A 20,520-nucleotide genomic window follows, 5' to 3' on the forward strand; every position below is an offset into this window, starting at 1 on the left:
GCCAGTCTGCGCAGGCAGGGGGTTACCCTAGGAATATGAATGCATCACACTTCTGCAATGCGTTTGCAATTACATAACAATCTCATCCCAGGGAGGGACTTTACATACTGGACAACCCCCAGCATGCAAGAGACACCAGTTGTACAGTAACTGTTCTTTTGCATTTTCTATCATTTTGATTCATTAACTTTTTCAATTTGATAGAAGTCTAGGTGTATTTATCCTTGGCAACCGAATTTAAAGTGGTGGAACTCATTTCCTCTGCCAACTAATTACTTCCCCTCCCCTCCACCAATTAGGCGGAGCCAGGGCCAGTGGTGGGATTTTTTGAACCCCCTGCAAACTATTATGCTTTTCTGTTACAATTACTATGTAGGGCAAAGATTGAGATTCCTCCTCACCATTACATGTGGTTCCATCCCTTTCCTACCACACACACACACACACACACACACACACACACACACACACACACACACACACTTTAACCCCTGTTTGGCACTACAAAAACAGCCTTTTAATCTACCTCTAGAAATCTGACTTACACTACAGCAGGGGTGGGGAACCTCAGGCCCGGGGGCTGTATGCGGCCCCCGTAGCCGGTCTGAGTGGCCCTCCCACCCGCCCGGCGGCTTTGCCGGGAGTCAAGTACAGGGGAATTATTGCGAGACGTTCTCGCAAGATTCCTCTTTATCAACAGCAGCCAGAGACAGTCAGTCCTATTCAGCGGCAGCGCCGGAGCGTAGGACGGCTGCAGCAGGACAATTTGTAAGAGACCTTTTTACATATGGCCCCCAAAGGTTTTTTTCCCAATACAAACTGCCTTTGGCACAAAAAAGGTTCCCTACCCCTGCACTACAGGAACACTATTACAGTATGTTTTAACTGCTGGGTAATAGCATCCGAATGAGTTTTGGCAAATAATTTGCTGTAATTTGATTATCTCTGTAACATTACCTGCTTTACATTTTCCGAATGATTACACATTGTCTGTTAACATTCTGTTCTTCTCTGTGCAGTGCGCCTTAGTGTGTGAGTGCTCTTCACTTGAAACCATCAGTGGGAATGACAATCTACCTTTGCTTAATGCAGGTAAGGTGGAATTATCTTTTAACAATTTATATAGTCGTACACGTAGTCTGTTTTCCGTCATTTGCTTTTATTATGTTTTGTATTAGAAGAACTGACTGAAGCAATATAGGCTTGTGTGTTTCACACTTCTCCTACGCTCTTAGCTTATTATTCCAGTACTGAGATTGGCATGTCATGAAATGACAACTGTTGGAACAACTTCTGACTTTAGTTTCTATAGTAGCATCCTGGGAGTAATGCCAAGCTGACTACTGATACATTAGGGTAATGGCGGGAAACAGATGGCCTAGCCTTCACCCATGGCCCGTTCTGTGCTTACGATCTGACTTATTCTTATGTTTTTGTTGTTTTTTTTTCATAGCAGAGAATAGGAATAAATGGAAGCAGACAGCTTCTATGTTAATGACCGCCTCTGTCCACTGCAGGGAGATACTGCAGCACAATCAATAAGGGGAAAATATTCCATTGCATTTTGCACCGTGTGCTTTCCATCCTTCCTCTGCAGGCTATGGCTTTGCTGGTGGTTTTCAAAGCCATGGAGGGAGTTGTGAGTGGCATGTGGACATGTCACGTGACATAGTGATAGATCGGAATGAATGTGAAGAGATTTGGGTAGATAGTTGTGTAGCACAAGTTATTTTTTTAAACTAATTTTTTAAGGGCTTAAGACTCTAGGGCCCTTTAAATATATTGCATTGCCCATTACAGCATTGATGTCTTATTATGGAAAAAAGGCCCCTAAACCAATGAGGTCCAAAATCACCATTATGGTACTGTATATTGCCCAAATGTCTTATTCAGTGCTGTACAGGAGAATTATCCGCAAAATCATTTTCACACCTCTCTTGTTGGCATGCGCGTAGAGTATGGGGGATATTCAATCCCTGACGATATTTCTGACAGGGGAATCATCGACAGTTAAGGTATTCAATCCAGGCCGGGACTCGCCATTCTGGCTTGGATTTGCCTGCTACAAACCAGCCTCCCCGTGGAGTCGAGTCTGTGTTGCCAGAAACTCCCGTGAATTGTTGCGTTTTAGACAATCCTCGGACTTTCTGACACTTGACAGCCGGAACATTGAGTGAAATGAAAGTGACCTGGGATCGGAATCCTAGATTGAATACCCCCAAAAGCTAATAAAAGCCTGTTTACAACTTTGATGATGCAAAAATATGCATGTGTTTGTTTGTGTATATATATATATATATATATATATATATATATATATATATATATATATATATATATATATATATATATATATATACACATATAGGTGGCCCTGATCCTGTGGATATTCCCCGCTGTCTTGATTTCTGAACTTGGTGACCACCTTATTTTTGCTGCTGGATTTGACAGACTCCTTGACAAAGGTCACGGTTAGTGACCGAAACGTTGGAGCATACAGCTAGGATACTGTTAATTGTTGTAGCTGGCTTTTTGATTTATCTGGAGTTTCTTTCTCCTGATCATTAATTAGTGGAGAGTGCTTTTGTCTTACCTAAGGGTGAGACTTTTTCTTTGTATATATATATATATATATATATATATATATATATATATATATATATATATATATATATATATATATATATATATATATATATATATATATATACTTTCCATATAGGTGCAGCACTCGACTAGGCCACTAGGACTCTGGCGTATCAAGCAACATTTCAATGCTATTTAATAAAGTATTTTAATCATGCAATGCTATATTAAATAGCATTGAAACTTTGCTTTATATGCTGGAGTCCTTGAGGCCCTTTTTTTAAGTCGAGTTCCGCACCTATATGGAAAGTATTAAGTGGATTGTGGGGGCACCGCTGCTTTTATGCTGTATACCAAGAGTGCTGAGCCTTTGGAGTTTTGTGTGTGTGTGTGTATATATATATATATATATATATATATACACATGTCAATGGTAAAAAAGGAACGTCACTCCCGGCTCTTGTTAGGTAACAAATAATGGTACTTGTGTATTTTGGCGGTGCCCATCGCATTGCATACCATAACGCATGCGATGGTATGCGATGCAACGCGATTTCGTTGGTTAGTGTACGATGGCATACAATTTTCAAATTGTATGCCATTGTACATGGCATACAATGCCATACGATGCGATTAAACATTGTATAAGCACCCTAATGGGTGCTTATACAATGTTAAGCACCCTAATGGGTGCTTACAATGTTAAATACACCCCTACGCCACCCCCCCACTATAAACGTGAACCCGAATCATGGCGAGCGCAGCGAGCCCGCGAGGGGCGGCGGTACGTGTCCTACGACCTTTTCATACCCCCACTATCCACGTCGGCGTGGAGTTGAGAATAGATTAGTGTGGCGAGCGCAGCCACCGAGCCCGAAGCGTGGCGAGCGCAGCGAGCCCCGCGAGGGGACGCGCATACCTGTGAAGCCCACGAAGGGATGCGTTTACCTGTGAAGGTATCCGCGTCCCCTCGCGGGGCACGCTGCGCTCGCCACGCTTCGGGCTCGGTGGCTCGCTGCGCTCGCCGCACTAATCTATTCTCAACTCCACGCCGACGTGGATAGTGGGGGTATGAAAAGGTCGTAGGACGCATACCGCCGCCCCTCGCGGGCTCGCTGCGCTCGCCACGCTTCGGGTTCACGTTTATAGTGGGGGGGTGGCATGGGGGTGCATTTAACATTGTAAGCACCCATTAGGGTGCTTATACGATTTTTAATCGTATAGGGGGTCAAAATCGCGTCGCATCGCATGCCATCGGGTACATGGCATGCGATGCGATACGTTCATCGTACGATGTACATCGGGGGCGCCGCTATAATACACAAGTACCCAAATAATCTTTATCTGTATTTTCCAATGGCGTTTCGAGCCTGTGGCTCATCTTCAGGACAATAAAAGTCCAAATGGACCTGTTGCAGTCACGCATTGCAGGGGAATTCGGAGGTACTTGGACAAATGAGAGAGTCACGGAAAATAAGTGATTGAGAAGTGCAGAGGTGGATAACCAGGACCCTCCTTCTGCTTTCTGCTCCTAAGGTGGATGACAGAAAGCAGAAGGAGGGTCCTGGTTATCGTTGCGTGACTACAACAGGTCCATTTGGACTTTACTGGACAAAAAGCAGAAGCACATCTTAGCTTCCTACTAGAGACACTGTGATACTCTCATCCGCGGTTTAATACGGCCACACATCTCTGGTCCGCATGAATACCATCTCGCACTCAGAAGCTAAGCAGTGCATGGTCTGGTCAGTACCATTTTGGGAGACCATTTGGGAATACCAGTAGCTGTAAAATAACCGGGACAGCAGATACATCTCTGTCTGATAGAGGTAGCACTCTATCTTTATATTCCTTATATTTTGATCACCGGGAACGATAATATATTCAACCAGCAGGGGTTGAGTGTCTAAGCGTCCTTGACCTGCCGGCTCCTCCTAACCAATTATTTGTCATGATATGTTATGTTATTATAACAAGCATTGTTAATTTTTGAGATTTACTTATTCTTGACACCCTTAACCGATGAACTGTGGAGCCTTATCCCTATGTTTGACCATTTCGCCGACTAAATTGTGACCGTTGATTTATTAATTGTCGATACGTACCCCATTTTTAGCATACCTTATTCAATAAAAGCTATGTTTTAATAAATTTTTTCATTATCATTAGTCAAAGTGTGCCCCAAAAAGCCTTGTTGTTCTTCCTTCTCTCGTCACTCCGTGACCCCCCATCTTTTCATAAATGAGACTAAACAGAGGAAAGTGGTAATGGATATTGAAATGCAGAGTATGAAGATACATCATAGGAAGAATTTTGATGCTCCCTGCACAGCCTGTACTACTTATGTCAGTCAGTAAGTTGACCTGATTCACCAAGGCTACCACCATTCCAATCAATGTGAAAAAGTACTATAAGATTTTTTACATAGTTATAATAGCTAGGAAGAACCCAAGTTTATTAAATTAAAGGTGGCCATACATCAGAAAGATATTGTACCCAATCATACAATCTCAATTGATTGTACGATGGATTGTATGCAGATTGTGTGCACATTTTGTGTACAAAATCATACAATCATGCAGCAGATGGATTGTATGACTGATTGAATGATGGATTGTATGCAGATTGTGTGCACATCTTGTGTACACAATCATACAGCAGATTGTGAGTATATTGTGTGTCCAAAAACCACCAAGGACTGCCGGGGATTTCAAGGGAAATTATACACAATCATGAGCGCAATCAATCTTAAGATCGATCTTTCTGATGTATGGCCAGCTTTAGACCACTGCATAGTTTGCTCATCGGGTGGCTCAGTGTTGTTAATTACTTCTGTGGCAGGTACTGATATACATAAATATATGTGCATTCCCAGGATGTGGTATTCTCATACTGTGACCATGGTGAGAATGCCATACAATAGATTGAGACTATTGTATGTATGTATATACAATGTGGTCACAAGCCATAGGGCACCCCAAAACTAGGAAAGGTGAGTGCCGATGTTAAGTGTATATATATATATATATATATATATATATATATATATATTATATATATATATATATATATAGGTGAGAGTGCTCATCTTAGTGACCACCATACAATACACAGAGCATCCAAGTGACCACCATACAATACAGATACCACCTAATGATTACTAAAAATTATTCTATTGATTAATATACAATACAGAATGCAAACTACTGAGCACTAAAAAATACAGAATGCGTTCTAGTGACAAATATACTATACATAAAGTGTTCTAGTGGGTGAAAAGAGGGCACCCAAATAACTGACTTACAATAAACAGGGCCAGTGACTGCTGTACAAGACAAAGAGCATCCTAGTAGTTACACAATACAGGGAGATAGGGATTCCATTTGTTTGGGGTTAAATATTAATATGTAATATTATCTACCTGTATCATATTATAAGACTTCTGTCTGGTTTGCTGCACTAGGAATTTCAATGAATGAGGAGTGCTTTTTCAGGTAACGATTTTAAAAGATACTACTTGAAAAAAAAGTGACATTGTTAAATAATTTCTTTATGTCTCAGTCTTTTGCCGCTTTCAACTACTGAGTGTTGCTATAATTTAAAAAAAAAACAGTCTTTGTAGACAGTGGTCATCAACTCCAACACTCAAGTTAGCCCAAAGGGGCCTGTTATGAAGAGGTCTGTCCTCTGCCCGCCCCCGCGGACTCTGTGTCCCACGAGTCACACAGGGGGACACTCATCAAATAGTTTAATTTATATGTACTTCCTGGATCAAAAAAAACAGTATAAATTAGCATTATGGCAAAATCATGTTGTTCTGTAAGGGAAGGAAGATTAAAAATGTACTGAAAGATTTATAGGTATATTTACTAATGTTTTATTGATGGTTGGAAAAAAACTAGGGTTTTTTGTTTTAACAATTTTAACCTTTTAATGAAAAAATATAATCCAGTTCATTATAATAATACTGTGAAGCATTGCTATGTATTAGAAACCTTGATCAACCTTGTGTTTTTGCTCAATACAAAGTTATTAGGCTTTGATATGATTTATTTAAAATCTTTTAATAAAACCAAGTTTAGACTAAACATAATTAAAACATGCAAAGTACTTTTTAGAGGAATGCACAAATTCATAAAAAAACTAAAAACCTTAAGCATTATCACTGGATATGTCACAAGGGCCCTTATTCTGATCGGTGCGGCCGGATCCAAATATGCGGCCAGCACTGTGCGTCCTAAACCCCGCCTTCCATACGGATCGCCAACTCCGTCCGTACGCGGTAAGAAGCTGTCTGAACGGACCGCACGTGTATTTCTCACGAATACACCTCCTCCATCTCAGGGAACCTCCCCCATCATTCGATGGTCGCAGAACATCGAATGCAGGGCCGAGTGGTCCGCCAGCTCCCGCAACCTCAGACCACACGGGCATTTCTCCGTGCAAAAGCAGGGATCTGGGCGGGCAGCTGACATCCGGCAATGTCATATGTCCGCCCCCTACACGTGCATCACGACCGCATTACCATACGTACGCCCAGCGTTTGCATGGGAACGCCCATGAAACGCGGGGTGTAAACATATGGTAATGAGCCCAAACAGCCCTTCACACCCCTCTCCACCCCTTGTTCGTAGTGTACACATTTCATGCGGAATGTGGCCATGCGTCCGGCTCGCACATGCGCAGAGACGCCTCTGCACATGCGCAGACACAAAAAATCGGCGGCACGAACGCACGCGGATAATACCGCACCAACCAGAATAAGGGCCAAGGTTTTGAATTGAAGAAAGCATAAAGATTAAACCATGTGGTGTCTCTCTTTTTATTGCCTGTTTAATGTGTTGATGTTATGTACTTGTTAAGATTGTGTTAACTGTGTTTTTTTCCTGTCCTATGGAAATGTTCGGGGAGAAGCTTGATGCTAGGCAGATTTAGCACCTATATTATTTGTTTCACCTCCCTATATCTTTGTTGTGTTTTTGATTTACTGAATTGGTTCAGTTTACTTAGATGAAGACCACAAGCAACAAGAATCTGGATTCCCTTAGAATAGACTTTTTTTTTAAAGAAGTTTAAACCAGCCAACCCTGGTTTTTGTTTTGGTTGATTTGTGTGTGTGTGTGTGTGTGTGTGTGTGTGTGTATTTACTATAGATTTTTGTTAAATTTTGCCATTTACGTAAAAATCGAATATAAAACCGAATCCAGTTCATAGTTGAATATTGGCAAAACATCTGCTTTTCCTAGACAAATTTGGATACCCTGATTCATAAACATGCTGCCCCCAAACAGCGACCAGCTGGTGCTTATGGGGCACCGTGTGGAACGACGCAGGACCTGTTGTGCACATGCAAAGTATGAGTTCTGTGCATGGGCAGATGTATGAAACCAGTAATGCTGCTTTCCCACTACAGAGCCATTTAAAGTACCGGTATTTTTAAACGGTATTTAAAACAGTATTATCATTCACATTGCACTAGATTACTGTTTTAAATACCGTTTAAGTAGTATTCACATTGCAATGAACCGTTTAATTTTCTCAGTAAAAAGAGTGCCTGTCTTTTTCATAACCCCCACCCCCCCTCCCCTGGTACCTGCCCTGCACCCACCCCCCTCCCCTGGCACTTACCTGCGTGGGGGATCCGCATGTGTAATGAGCACTGTGCATATAAATGAGCCGCTCATTACATATGCGCCTATGTAATGAGCGGCTTGTTTATATGCATGGTCCTCATTACATATGCGCATATGTAATGAGTGGCTCATTTATATGCACGGCGCTCATTACACATGCGGATCCCCATGCAGGTAAGTGCCAGGGGAAGGGGTGGGTGCAGGGCAAGTACCAGGGGAGGGAGGGGGAGTCCAGGAAAGGTACCAGGGGAGGGGGAAGTAGTGTGGGATTTTTAAATACCGTTTAAGAGGCATTCCCACTGCCTTAAAAAACGTATTTAAACGTGTAGGACTCTGCTTTTTAAACGGGTTGAAATACCGGTTAACTTTAACCGGTATTTCAACTCTGGTGCTTTCCCACTGCAGCCTTAAACGATTAAATTGTGGGGAAAAAACGGCAATTTACCGTTTAAGAGCTGCAGTGGGAAAGGGGCATGAGTTTCCCCACCATCGGAGATGTACACAAACCAGAATCGGAGGAATACAGAGCATCATCTTGCATGCGATTTGTTTTGTCAAATAGGAATACATATGGAAGTTTTTTTCTAGTATTATTTAATTGTATTCGATTTTTGAGTGATTTTATTTTAGATTTTGAAATGGACATCCAAAATTGAACAATAAAACAATAGTTAAAATTGACACAAAAAGGAGCCTGTATTTTCCTTGCATTGGAAACAATAAACCTATTCACACCTTTTGCATTGCAACATGTTCTGTCCCTGGAGAAAATTGCTCCTATTTTTATTTGCTGCTAATGCAGATGATCGTCGCCTTTCACCACATTTCTTCTGTTATTTTGTAACATTGGTGATTTATTGTTTGAGAGCACATTGCTTAGAACATGGTCTTTTATTGATTTGAGTTTAGTTTCTTCTGTCTTTCTGCTAGATAGTTTTCCAAACACATCCTCTTTACAGTATTTTAAGTCATGCACTTGCACAATATATTAGTTTGATTTCAGAGCCATGAATTGTTAGTGATTAATTCTAGTTTATGCATATTTACACAGAACTGCAAATATTTCAAGATTAAGTGGATTAGATGTGCAATATTAAAATCTACACAGATGATTTATATGATACAATAATAAACAATCTGATGACAAATATTGTTTGAAAACTGAATGCCAAGTTTTAGCAAGCAGGAAATCCCAAACCTGCTCTTGAACTAATTTCTAAAAGAAAAGTGAGACTAAAACCTCATTTGTAAACTGGTCTTGAAATTACTTTATATTTTGAACATTAGAGGATTCATTTCTGAAGTGATCTCAAGTAGAACTGAGGTTCTATAAAATTCAAAATCACCATGCACAAAGCATACTGTACACTTGTAACTGTGTGGGCTCATTTAGAATCATGTGACGTAGCACATTAGTTGTATTCTTCTGTTGTGACATAACTGCCCCAGGCTTTCCTCTGTTTACTGCAATCTTGTGCAGCACGATGGAAGCTGATCAGGCAGAGACTGGGCAAGGAATGGGAGAGCATTTAGTATTACCTAATTATATAACCACATTTATTTGTATGTCAGAGTTAATTAAAATTACATCACTAACTAAGACATTTGGACACCCCTGCTATACACGGTCCAACCACAAGTCATCTGTCTCTTTTGGGTGTGGATGGAAAGGTGTATAGCAGTTATAGCTAACCTTGGCACTCCAGTTGTTGTGGAACTACACATCCCTGCTATTTGGCCAATCTAAAACTGATGCAGGGCATGCTGGGATGTGTAGTTCAAAAACGGCTGGAGTGCTAAGGTCAGTCATCACTGGTCTATAGTTAAACAGTCAATAGGTCAACACCAAAAGGATAATATGCAAAAGGTCGGCATTGACAAAATATCAACACAGAAGGGTTTTTGAATCCGCACAGACTCAAAACATTAATTCAGAGCATCTCACAAAAAATTCATCTATTAACCAATATATTGGACTACTTCTCAACCATTTTTATAGTCATAGATTGGTGGTGCGCCCAACACATTCAGTATTGTGACTGAATAAGGGGGGGTTTTGTTTGCGAAGGGCAAACAGAAAGACAAATGTGCCTTTTTGGGCGCACTCTTTTATATAATCATTGTATGAAAAGATTATTTACTTAAAACATCACTTTTATTTAGACTCTACACATAAGAAATTAAGAGGCAGTCATAGCTATTTCATTGTACAGTCAATTCATATTATACCTCTGTTATTGACAAATGAATAAAAAGTTTTTTTCTTGTAGACTGTGGAGTTATTGTTTAGACTTCGCACTTATTTGTACTGTCTACAGTTTTTCAAAAGACATGGTCATCATATACCTTGTATTGGCTGGCTTTGTCTATCACAATAAACAGTCTATAGGTTGCACATGTTAGTATGTATGCATAACATTATATTTTTTATAAAGAGTTTTTTACATTTTATTTAAAATATTCTCGCAGTGAAGTCAACAGAAGCCAGCGTGAAAAATGCACCCACAACCGGTGGCTCCTGTATATCTGCTGTTTGGTCACCTTGCCTATGTTACCAGCCGACTATTTGCCAGGCGTCTCCTCACTGGTTACTGGGCCGGCCCCTAGTTGGTACCGTGGGATTCTAGTAACGGTTGATCACTGAGTCAGGTCTGAGACACCCAAGTTCCGGGAAGGTAACAACCGCCGCAGCTCACATCGAGCCGGCGAGCGGGCTGTGCTGCCCAGTTAACAATCCATTCATCCGGGTGCACTGAAGGAGGTTCACCCCCTTTCCCTGTATATACCAATACTTGTCTCATTCGGGCGCACTGAAGGGGATTTACTCCTTCCCCCGTTCACATCACCACTCGCTTTACTGCCGCAGCTCGCGCTGAGCGGGCCGGCGGTTAGTGCTGCCCAATTAATTCACCCGGGTGTATTGAAGGAGATTCACTCCTTCTCTATGTTTATTGTTATGTGTATGTTTTGTCTCGCTTATATCATTAAAAGTATGTAGTTTCCCCGCATGTAAATATCTGTGATTTGCTGCCAGCCTTGAACAGAGTGTGTATGTCAGATTTGCTAATTGATTCAACCAGCAGACAAGCTTCCGTGCTGGAGCACTAATATGTCAGTAAGACCAAGGTATCAGTGTGACCTATGGTTATAATTTGGAGACCTGAGTGTCTGTGGGAGATATAATTCAATTTGGGTCAACCAGTAGTAAAACTCCTATGCTGGAGTGAAAATGTGCCAGTAATAACAGGTATCAGTGTGAGCTATGGTCCAAACTCTGGGCCTTATTTTGGTTCATTCTTTCTGACAAAATCCTTCTTAGATGGACAAAACCATGTGCACTGCAGGGGGGGGGGCAGATGTAACATGTGCAGAGAGAATTAGATTTGGATGAGTAATTTTGTTTCTGTGCAGGGAAAATACTGACTGCTTTATTTTTACACTGCAATATAGATCTCACTTTGAAGTAAAACCCCACCCAAATCTAATTCTCTCTGCACATGTTACATCTGCCCCACCTGCAGTGCACATGGTTTTGCCCATCTAAGAAGGATTTTGTCAGAAAGAATGAACCAAAATAAGGCCCTCTATGAGCAGAGTGTCTGTGCCAGATTTAATTCAATTGTATTCAACCAGCAGTAAGGTCTCGGTGTTGGTAGAATTGGGCTAGAAAAATCAAGTGGATGTGTCACGGCTATTCGAACCTGTGATAAGTAATTGCAGCACTCACGAAATTACGATTAGCCGCCGTATCCACTAGAAACTGTGTTAACAAATTCACAGTATTGTGCTGCCGACCTGGTTGTGAGATTGGTGACGTTACCCTGTGAGAGGAGCATAGTAAAACTGAGTGGACAAAATCATACAATATACTGTGATCAGTGGTGAAAAATATACACAATAGATTTGAGAGAACAGATCAATAATGGTTTACAACAAACATTAGGATACCCTTGTATATATCTGTCTTATCTTGTAACCAACTAAAAACCTTTTTGTTCCACAAAAACAGAAGTGTATGCCTCATTACAGTACAAATTAGGTTGGGATCAATGTAATTATAGCAATATTTGCTGGAATTTTCGAATTACTTTGTACACACCATCCAATTTAACAGAGATGAGATCTGAGAAATAATTGTTGTTTTGAAATATACTAGAGTGGAGGTGTGTTTAGCCCAATTGATGCAATTTTGTCTTAGAACAATATGGCACAGTGGTCCTAGAATATACACTCATGCTCACAACAACGTGGGGCAATAAGGTACCCAAGAAACACAACACCCTCGTGGGACAGGGAACTCTTCACACAAAGGGTGCCAGATAATTACTCCTCTGCCATACTGAACACTTATTAATAATTTAACCGCTTCTGGTCAGATACTGGGCACTTTTCTATCTTAAATCTGTAATAAATTAAACACCACTTCGTCAGCCATACACCTGACAACATAGGACTCTCTCATCAGGGATTCAATGTCTTGACAGATCCCTGAAAGCAGAAGTCCGGTTGATAGGTGATCTGACACTCTGCTACTGGCATGCACCTTTCTATCACTCTCTCATCCACCCAGCCCTTGATGCTATCCCTGCAATACTGAAAAGCACCAGGGGACACATTGGGCTGGTTTGGAAAGCAGAAGTGATATTTACCCTAGCTCCCGTATACAACCCACCTGATACTCTCATTTGTCACCAATGCCGTAAGGTTACCCATATGCCTCAACCGTGACCAGAATCCCACGGTGCCAACTAGGGGCCGGCCCAGTAACCAGTGAGGAGACTCCTGGCAAATAGTCGGCTGGTAACATAGGCAAGGTGACCAAACAGCAGATATACAGGAGCCACCGGTTGTGGGTGCATTTTTCACGCTGGCTTCTATTGAATTCACTGCGAGAATATTTTAAATAAAATGTAAAAAACTCTTTATAAAAAATATAATGTTATGCATACATACTAACATGTGCAACCTATAGACTGTTTATTGTGATAGACAAAGCCAGCCAATACAAGGTATATGATGACCATGTCTGTCGAAAAACTGTAGACAGTACAAATAAGTGCGAAGTCTAAACAATAACTCCACAGTCTACAAGAAAAAAACTTTTTATTCATTTGTCAATAACAGAGGTATAATATGAATTGACTGTACAATGAAATAGCTATAACTGCCTTTTAATTTCTTATGTGTAGAGTCTAAATAAAAGTGATGTTTTAAGTAAATAATCTTTTCATACAATGATTATATAAAAGAGTGCGCCCAAAAAGGCACATTTGTCTTTCTGTTTGCCCTTCACAAACAAAAACCCCCCTTAAAATATCAACACAAGCAAAAGATTATCCTGCAGTAGGTCAACTTTATTGTGAATAAGGACACCAGTTGACATGGACTCTTGCATGGCTCGCTGGCTTGCCATACTTCCGGCACTTGGCCATTCCCAATCAAAGACCACATGGATGTTAAAGTATGAGGAATTCCAAAAGAAGTTAAAAGTGAAAAAATCATGACCTTTGCAAGTGTTGACCTTTTGCTTGTGTTGACATTTTGGCAATTTTGACCTTTTGTAAGTCAACATTTTGTCAATGTCAACTTTACGCATGACATGTTGGCAATGTTGACCTATTCGCTGCTGACCTAGACACCATAGACCAGGCATGTCCACACTATGGCCCTCCAGCTGTTGTGAAACTACACATCCCAGCATGCCTTGCCATATTTTTCTCATTCCCTAATAGCAAAACTGTGGCAAGGCATGATGGTACTTGTAGTTTCACAACAGCTGGAGGGCCATAGTTTAGAAATGCCTGCTATAGACCTATCCACTCTTTTCTATTTCATTGTGTCACAGATCAGTTTTCATATCACAGTTATATATTTTGACTTTAGCACTGCCCACCTATTGATTTCAATTTTGAGTCTTTTGTACCATTTCCTCTCGGTTGCCCACACTTCCCACATATTTTGTATAAAATGAGTTGGAAATGGCAGGATTAATAGAGAAGGAAAAAAAAGAATATGAACTAAATGTTGTTCAAAAGAGTGGACATCTCTGATGAAGGCCATTTTTCTATAAAACAAGTAGGTGCATTAGTCCTGGATTAAGCAGGAAGGGTAGGAAAGGATTCAGATTTATAGTAATGACGCTTAGATAAAATATTAGATAACATATTACAAACCCAAGGTTGTAAGCCCACTTTCACTATCTTTGTTGCAGATTAATTCCTTATACTATGTACAGATGTGTCCTACATCTAGCCTCTATATGCAACACACAGTTATTGTAAACCCTGGGGAGAACCACTGTAAAATTACCTCCAATATTACATACGTATTATTTGAAAAGTTATACTGTACATCCAAACCCTTCAGTTTGATTAAGGATCAGCCTCTTGTTGTTTGGGCAAAAACTAGATAAATAATTGATTTAAAAAAAAAAACCATATAAAACCAAAAAAGAAACAAAAAACATTCCAATAAGACAATTAGCCTTTTGGGAAAACGTCAAGGCCTTTGGCCAATCCACCCATGTCTATAACAAAGTGGCCATACAAATTATTATCAAAACGTTATTTAGTACGCATGGTCTTACTTAATGTTATATGCATCTGCTTCATAAAATGGCTATGCTAGATCACCCATGTCCAAAGTGTGACCCTCCAGCTGTTGTTAAACTACACATCCCAGCATGCTTTGCCATAGTTTTAGCATTCCCTAATAGCAAAACTGTGTGAAAGCATGATGGGATTTGAAGTTTCACAACAGCTGGAGTACCATAATTTGGACATTCCTGTACTAGATAGTTTCCCCTGTCTTTGAAAAGTTAAACCTGTCAATATACTGTAGAAATTTTTCATTCAGATTATCCTCCTTTGTATGTTTAAATATAGAAATAAGCTGTAACTATTTATATCCTGGGCCTCCTTACTATAATTGGTTGTTGAAGGGAATGCAGGTGTCATAAATCAGGCAGATTATGAGGAGTTTAGAAATTTGTGTAAATCTTAATGGAAGTTTCTTTTAATGGGTACTAAGGGTTTTATGTGAAGGACGTTGAGCCCACAAATCTGGCATAAACACCCTGTAATCATGGCATTTATTATAGTTTGCTATAAATCCAGCATAATTATTACAAGCAGGGTTTATATCTTTCTTTATTATAAAATTTTGGACTAAATATGTCATATGTATGTAGCAAAGGCAGGAGAGTAATTATTATTTGGGGATATTATCTCTTGCAGCACAATATTTTCACACACCCTTTACAATTAATTCTACAATGGTTTGGAACTGTAACATAGAAACATAGAATTTGACGGCAGATAAGAACCACTTGGCCCATCTAGTCTTCCCCTTTTTTAAACATGTTACCTCAAACCATATTTGATCCTTATTTTTTTGTAAGGATATCAATATGCTTATCCCAAGCATGTTTAAATTGTACTACTGTATTTGCCTCTACCACCTCTGATGGTAGGCTATTCCACTTATCTACTACTCTTTCTGTGAAAAAATTCTTCCTCAAATTTCCCCTGAATCTTCCTCCCTCTAGTTTCAGTGCATGTCCTCGTGTTCTGTTGCTCCTCTTCCTGTGAAGAATGTCTCCCACCTGTACCTTGTTAAAACCCTTGATATATTTGAAAGTTTCTATCATGTCCCCCCTTTCCCTTCTCTGCTCTAAAGTATACATATTAAGATCTTTTAGTCTTTCCTGGTACGTTTTGTGATGTAGGCCATGCACCATTTTAGTTGCCCTTCTTTGTACAGTCTCTAAGGTATTTATATCCTTCTGGAGATATGGGCTGCAGAACTGAACACAGTACTCTAGGTGAGGTCGTACCAATGACCTATGCAGTGGCATTATTACTTCTTTCTTTCTATACAGTATGTCATTCTCCACTTCTACTAGTGATATTGTGCAGAAACCTGTAAGTTCTCATAGACATCAATAAATACACTTAAAACAAAACAGAGAAATGTCAGTAAATGAATACAGTGATAATTTCATTGTAGATGTCTGATAACATTTTATAAATGGGTACTCTTTACCTAGCACGGCGCCCATCGCGGGCATCGCGGGCATCGCATGCACTAAAGTAACGGGTGCGACGCGACCGACGCGATGCCCGCGATTTCCCCTTAGGGATCAATGTTAAATTTTTCAATGGACGCGATTTTTCAGTTCAATGCCTCAATGCCCGCGATTTTGCCATAGGAAACAATGTTAAATGGGCCACAGAGCCCAAATAGGCACCCTGAGCAGTGAAATGTCCCCCACAATTGTTAACGACACCCCACGATCCACGCGAACCCGAAGCGTGGCGAGCGCAGCGCGCCCGCGAGGGGCGGCGGTACGCGCCCTCCGACCTTTTCATACCCCCACTATCCACGTCGGCGTGGAGTTAAGAATAGAATAGTGTGGCGAGCCACCGAGCCCGAAGCGTGGCGAGCGCAGCGAGCCCCGCGAGGGGACGCGGATACCTGTGAAGCCCGCGAAGGGCCGCGTTTACCTGTGAAGGTATCCGCGTCCCCTCGCCACGCTTCGGGCTCGGTGGCTCGCTGCGCTCGCCACACTATTCTATTCTCAACTCCGACGCCGACGTGGATAGTGGGGGTATGAAAAGGTCGGAGGACGCGTACCGCCGCCCCTCGCGGGCTCGCTGCGCTCGCCACGCTTCGTGTTCGCGTGGATCGTGGGGTGTCGTTAACAATTGTGGGGGACATTTCACTGCTCAGGGTGCCTATTTGGGCTCTGTGGCCCATTTAACATTGTTTCCTATGGCTAAATCGCGGGCATTGAGGCATTGAACTGAAAAATCGCGTCCATTGAAAAATTTAACATTGATCCCTATGGGAAATCGCGGGCATCGCGTCGGTCGCGTCGCACCCGTTACTGTAGTGCATGCGATGCCCGCGATTTTTTACACCCGATGACCGCGATGGACATCGTGGGCGCCGTGCTAGGTAAAGAGTACCTATAAATGTTATTATCTCTTATATAATAGCCCAGAACCCTGTGACTGTGTGTATAGCGCTCGGTGGAGTCATACACACAGTCAACGAGTGAGCATACACCCTAGGGCACCTCACAATGTCCACACATCTGCACACACACACACACACACACACACACACTATACAGATGTGCGCCTCTCAGCCAGTTAAGGGAATCGCCATCTGATGGGGACACGCGATCGTCTCACACGCACGTGCATGCCTGTCAACACGGTGGCGGGGAGAGCTTTCTTTGCCCATCTCTGCTTCAGGGAGATGGGCAGGGATCAGGGGGAGCATTGGGCAGCAGATTGGGGAGGGGGGTCTGCTGGGGAGCTGCAGAGGGTGGTGGAGGGCTCTGATGGAATGGAGCGTGCATGCCCCTTTCCATCAGCTGGCAACCAGCAGCCTGATGCCGGACCTCCATGCCCCGACCCCTTCCTCCGCATCACGTGAGTGTTATACATAGCGCCACTCCCTCAGCCTAAGGCATTCAAAGCATATTCCTCAATAACCAGACTGGGACACCCGTTTTGCTGTGATAACACATGGGTCCTGAAACTGTTCCAGGATATCATGTGTTATCCCTTGAAAAAATTTTGACCTGAAAAAATGTGCTATAATTGGACAGCCCAACATTGACCAATGGGTTAAACTCGCGATACATGCCTGTTTTTTGTTGTCTTTCAGACGAAAAATGACTGCAACTAATTTGATAATCCATAAATGTTTATAAGTAAAAATAGCAATTCCTACCAGGCACTAATATTCATCAGAGGACGTTTTAATTTCAATAACAGGTCTGAAGAATAAAAACCAGGTTATTATACATTTTAAATGTTTCGAACAACATTTAAATTTCACAAATAAAAAAGTCGCAAATATCATTAAAAAAATTGTTATTATTTCAAACTATTTTATTTTAAAACCTTAACAAATGGCAAAAGTGCAACTGGCAATCAATGGTGTATAAGTATGCAATGGATAACCATCGATGTTTTTACATATCGATGGTCATCCATTTGCTTTGAAAGATTGGAATGTGGGACAATCAAAATACGGGGGTGGGGTTTCATGGGTGTTGGGGGTGGAGCTATGCTCTGTGTCCCGGCCCCTTAATGAAAAATGAAACTATTCAGTTAAGCTTGACATCGATGGAGGGAAACCATCTGGTTCTCCCCCATTGATGTCAAAACTATTTGACATCGGCCATAAACCATTGATGATTTATAATCATCGATGATCGATGGCCATCCCTACATAGCTGTGACAGCTCTCTTTCCTTTTGTATATACCTATGTACTGTATAAGTAATGCATGGGGTGCGGCATGCCAGAGATAACTCTATTACTCTCTCCGCCACTAGTTACTGTACTTGCCACACTTGAATGTAGTTTAGTCTTACTCCATTATGAGAAACAGGACTTAAGTCTGTACTCTCTTTTACACCAAACAGTGTTGAAGAATCCCATCTACAAGTTCTACAGATTTCCTGCATCTGACAACAAGTGGATCTGTGTACGGGAGCAGATGTCAGAGAGCATCATGTCTTTCCATATCCCAAAGCAACTGCTTACTCTCTACTTAAAAGAAGACACCAGAAGGTAAAGAAAAAAACAACAACAAGTGAACAGTGTCATGTTATTTAAATCAGCGCAAATGATTAACTACCAAAATGTTTTCATTTATAAATTGCATTGCTATCATTGACCATAAGGCAAAATCTGTTAATCCTTCCCCAGTCTACTATCATAGCACATAGCACTGAAATGTATTACAGAGTGCTTCATTCCCTAGGCAACACTGTTTCTGTTGGCAAGCACTACTTTAACCCCTTCCTGACGCAGCCAGTTTTTGCGTTCCTGACAGAGCCATTTTTTTCAAATCTGACATGTCTCACTTAAGTGGGGATAACTTTTTTTTGCTTTTACTTATCCCAGTGATTTTGAGATTGTTTTTTCGTGACACATTGTACTTCAAATTAGTGGTAAATTTGGGTCGATACAGTCTGTGTTTTTTTGTGAAAAATACCAAAATGTCGTGAAAAAATGGAAAATTTAGCGATTTGCAAAATGTTAAATTTTCTGCTTGTGAGACAAATAATCATACCACTCAAAATAGTTAATAACTAACATAGACCATATGTCTACTTTATGTTGCCATCATTATTTCAACTTCCTTTTAATTTTTTTGGACACTAGGAGGCGTAAAATATGAATAGCAAATTCTCAAATTTTCAAGAAAATTTCAAACACTGATTTTTTTAGGGACCAGTTCAGTTCTGATGTGACTTTGAGGGACTTGTATGTGAGACACCCCCATAAATGATGCCATTTCAAAAACTGCACCCCTCACAGTATTCAAAACAGCATTTTGGAAGTTTGTTAACCCTTTAGGTGTTTCACAGGAATTAAAACAAAGTGTAGGTGAAATTTCAAAATTTCATTTTTTTTGCAGAGTTTCAATTTTAATACATTTTTCTAACGAATACAGTAGATTTTACTAGAGAAATGTGACTAAAAATTGATTCCCCCAATTCTTTTGTTTTCATAAATATCCTATATGTGGCCCTAGTGTGCACGGTGACCAAACCACAGGCTTCATAATAGAAGGAGCACCTACTTGATTTTGGAGCCTCCTTTTTATGAGATTATTTTTTAGGCACCATGTAGGTTTCTAGGCACCATAAGATGCTAAAAGTTAGGAACCCCCCCACAAGTGACCCCATTTTGCAAACTACACCCTTCAGGGAATTCATCTAGGGGTATAGTGTACATTTCAAACCCCCAGGGGTTTCACCAATTGTGGTACAACTGGGCAGTGAAAATAAAAAAAAAAAAATTTTCATTTTCACAGCTCAGTTGTATCAAAATTGGTGAAACCCCTGGGGGTTTGAAATGTACACTATACCCCTTGATGAATTCCCTGAAGGGTGTAGTTTGCAAAATGGGGTGACTTGTGGGGGGGTTCCACTGTATTGGTGCAACATAGCACCCACCATTCATTCCACCAAAATCTGTGCTGCAAAATCCAAAAATCACTCCTTCCCTTCTGAGTCCTGCCATGCACCCAACTGGTATTTTTTGGTCACATGTGAGGCATTGCCGTACTCGGGAGAAATTGGGGCACAGATTTTGGGGTGCTTTGTATCCTTCATTCCTTGTGAAAATGAAAAATTTTGAGCCAGAACTGCATTTTTCTGTAAAAAATTACATTTTTTTACACAAAAATGCAGATCTGGCTCAAAATTTTTCATTTTCACAAGGAATGAAGGATACAAAGCACCCCAAAATCTGTGCCCCAATTTCTCCCG

At 41.0% G+C, this 20,520-nt stretch overlaps 1 protein-coding gene across 6 annotated transcripts in view; it reads left to right on the top strand.

Annotated features, from left to right (window-relative positions):
- Positions 1-20,520, top strand: part of INPP4B (inositol polyphosphate-4-phosphatase type II B) — a 512,352-nt gene that overhangs the window by 350,068 nt on the left and 141,764 nt on the right. For all 6 annotated transcript variants that reach the window (XM_083173210.1, XM_083173202.1, XM_083173215.1 and 3 more), the window contains 2 exons: positions 1,020-1,092; positions 18,664-18,811. In XM_083173210.1, the coding sequence (XP_083029336.1) occupies positions 1,020-1,092; positions 18,664-18,811 (221 nt within the window). The remainder of the gene's footprint in view (positions 1-1,019; positions 1,093-18,663; positions 18,812-20,520) is intronic.

Source organism: Crinia signifera, chromosome 1, assembly GCF_055691185.1.
Source record: "Crinia signifera chromosome 1, ASM5569118v1, whole genome shotgun sequence".
Lineage (NCBI taxonomy): Eukaryota > Metazoa > Chordata > Amphibia > Anura > Myobatrachidae > Crinia > Crinia signifera.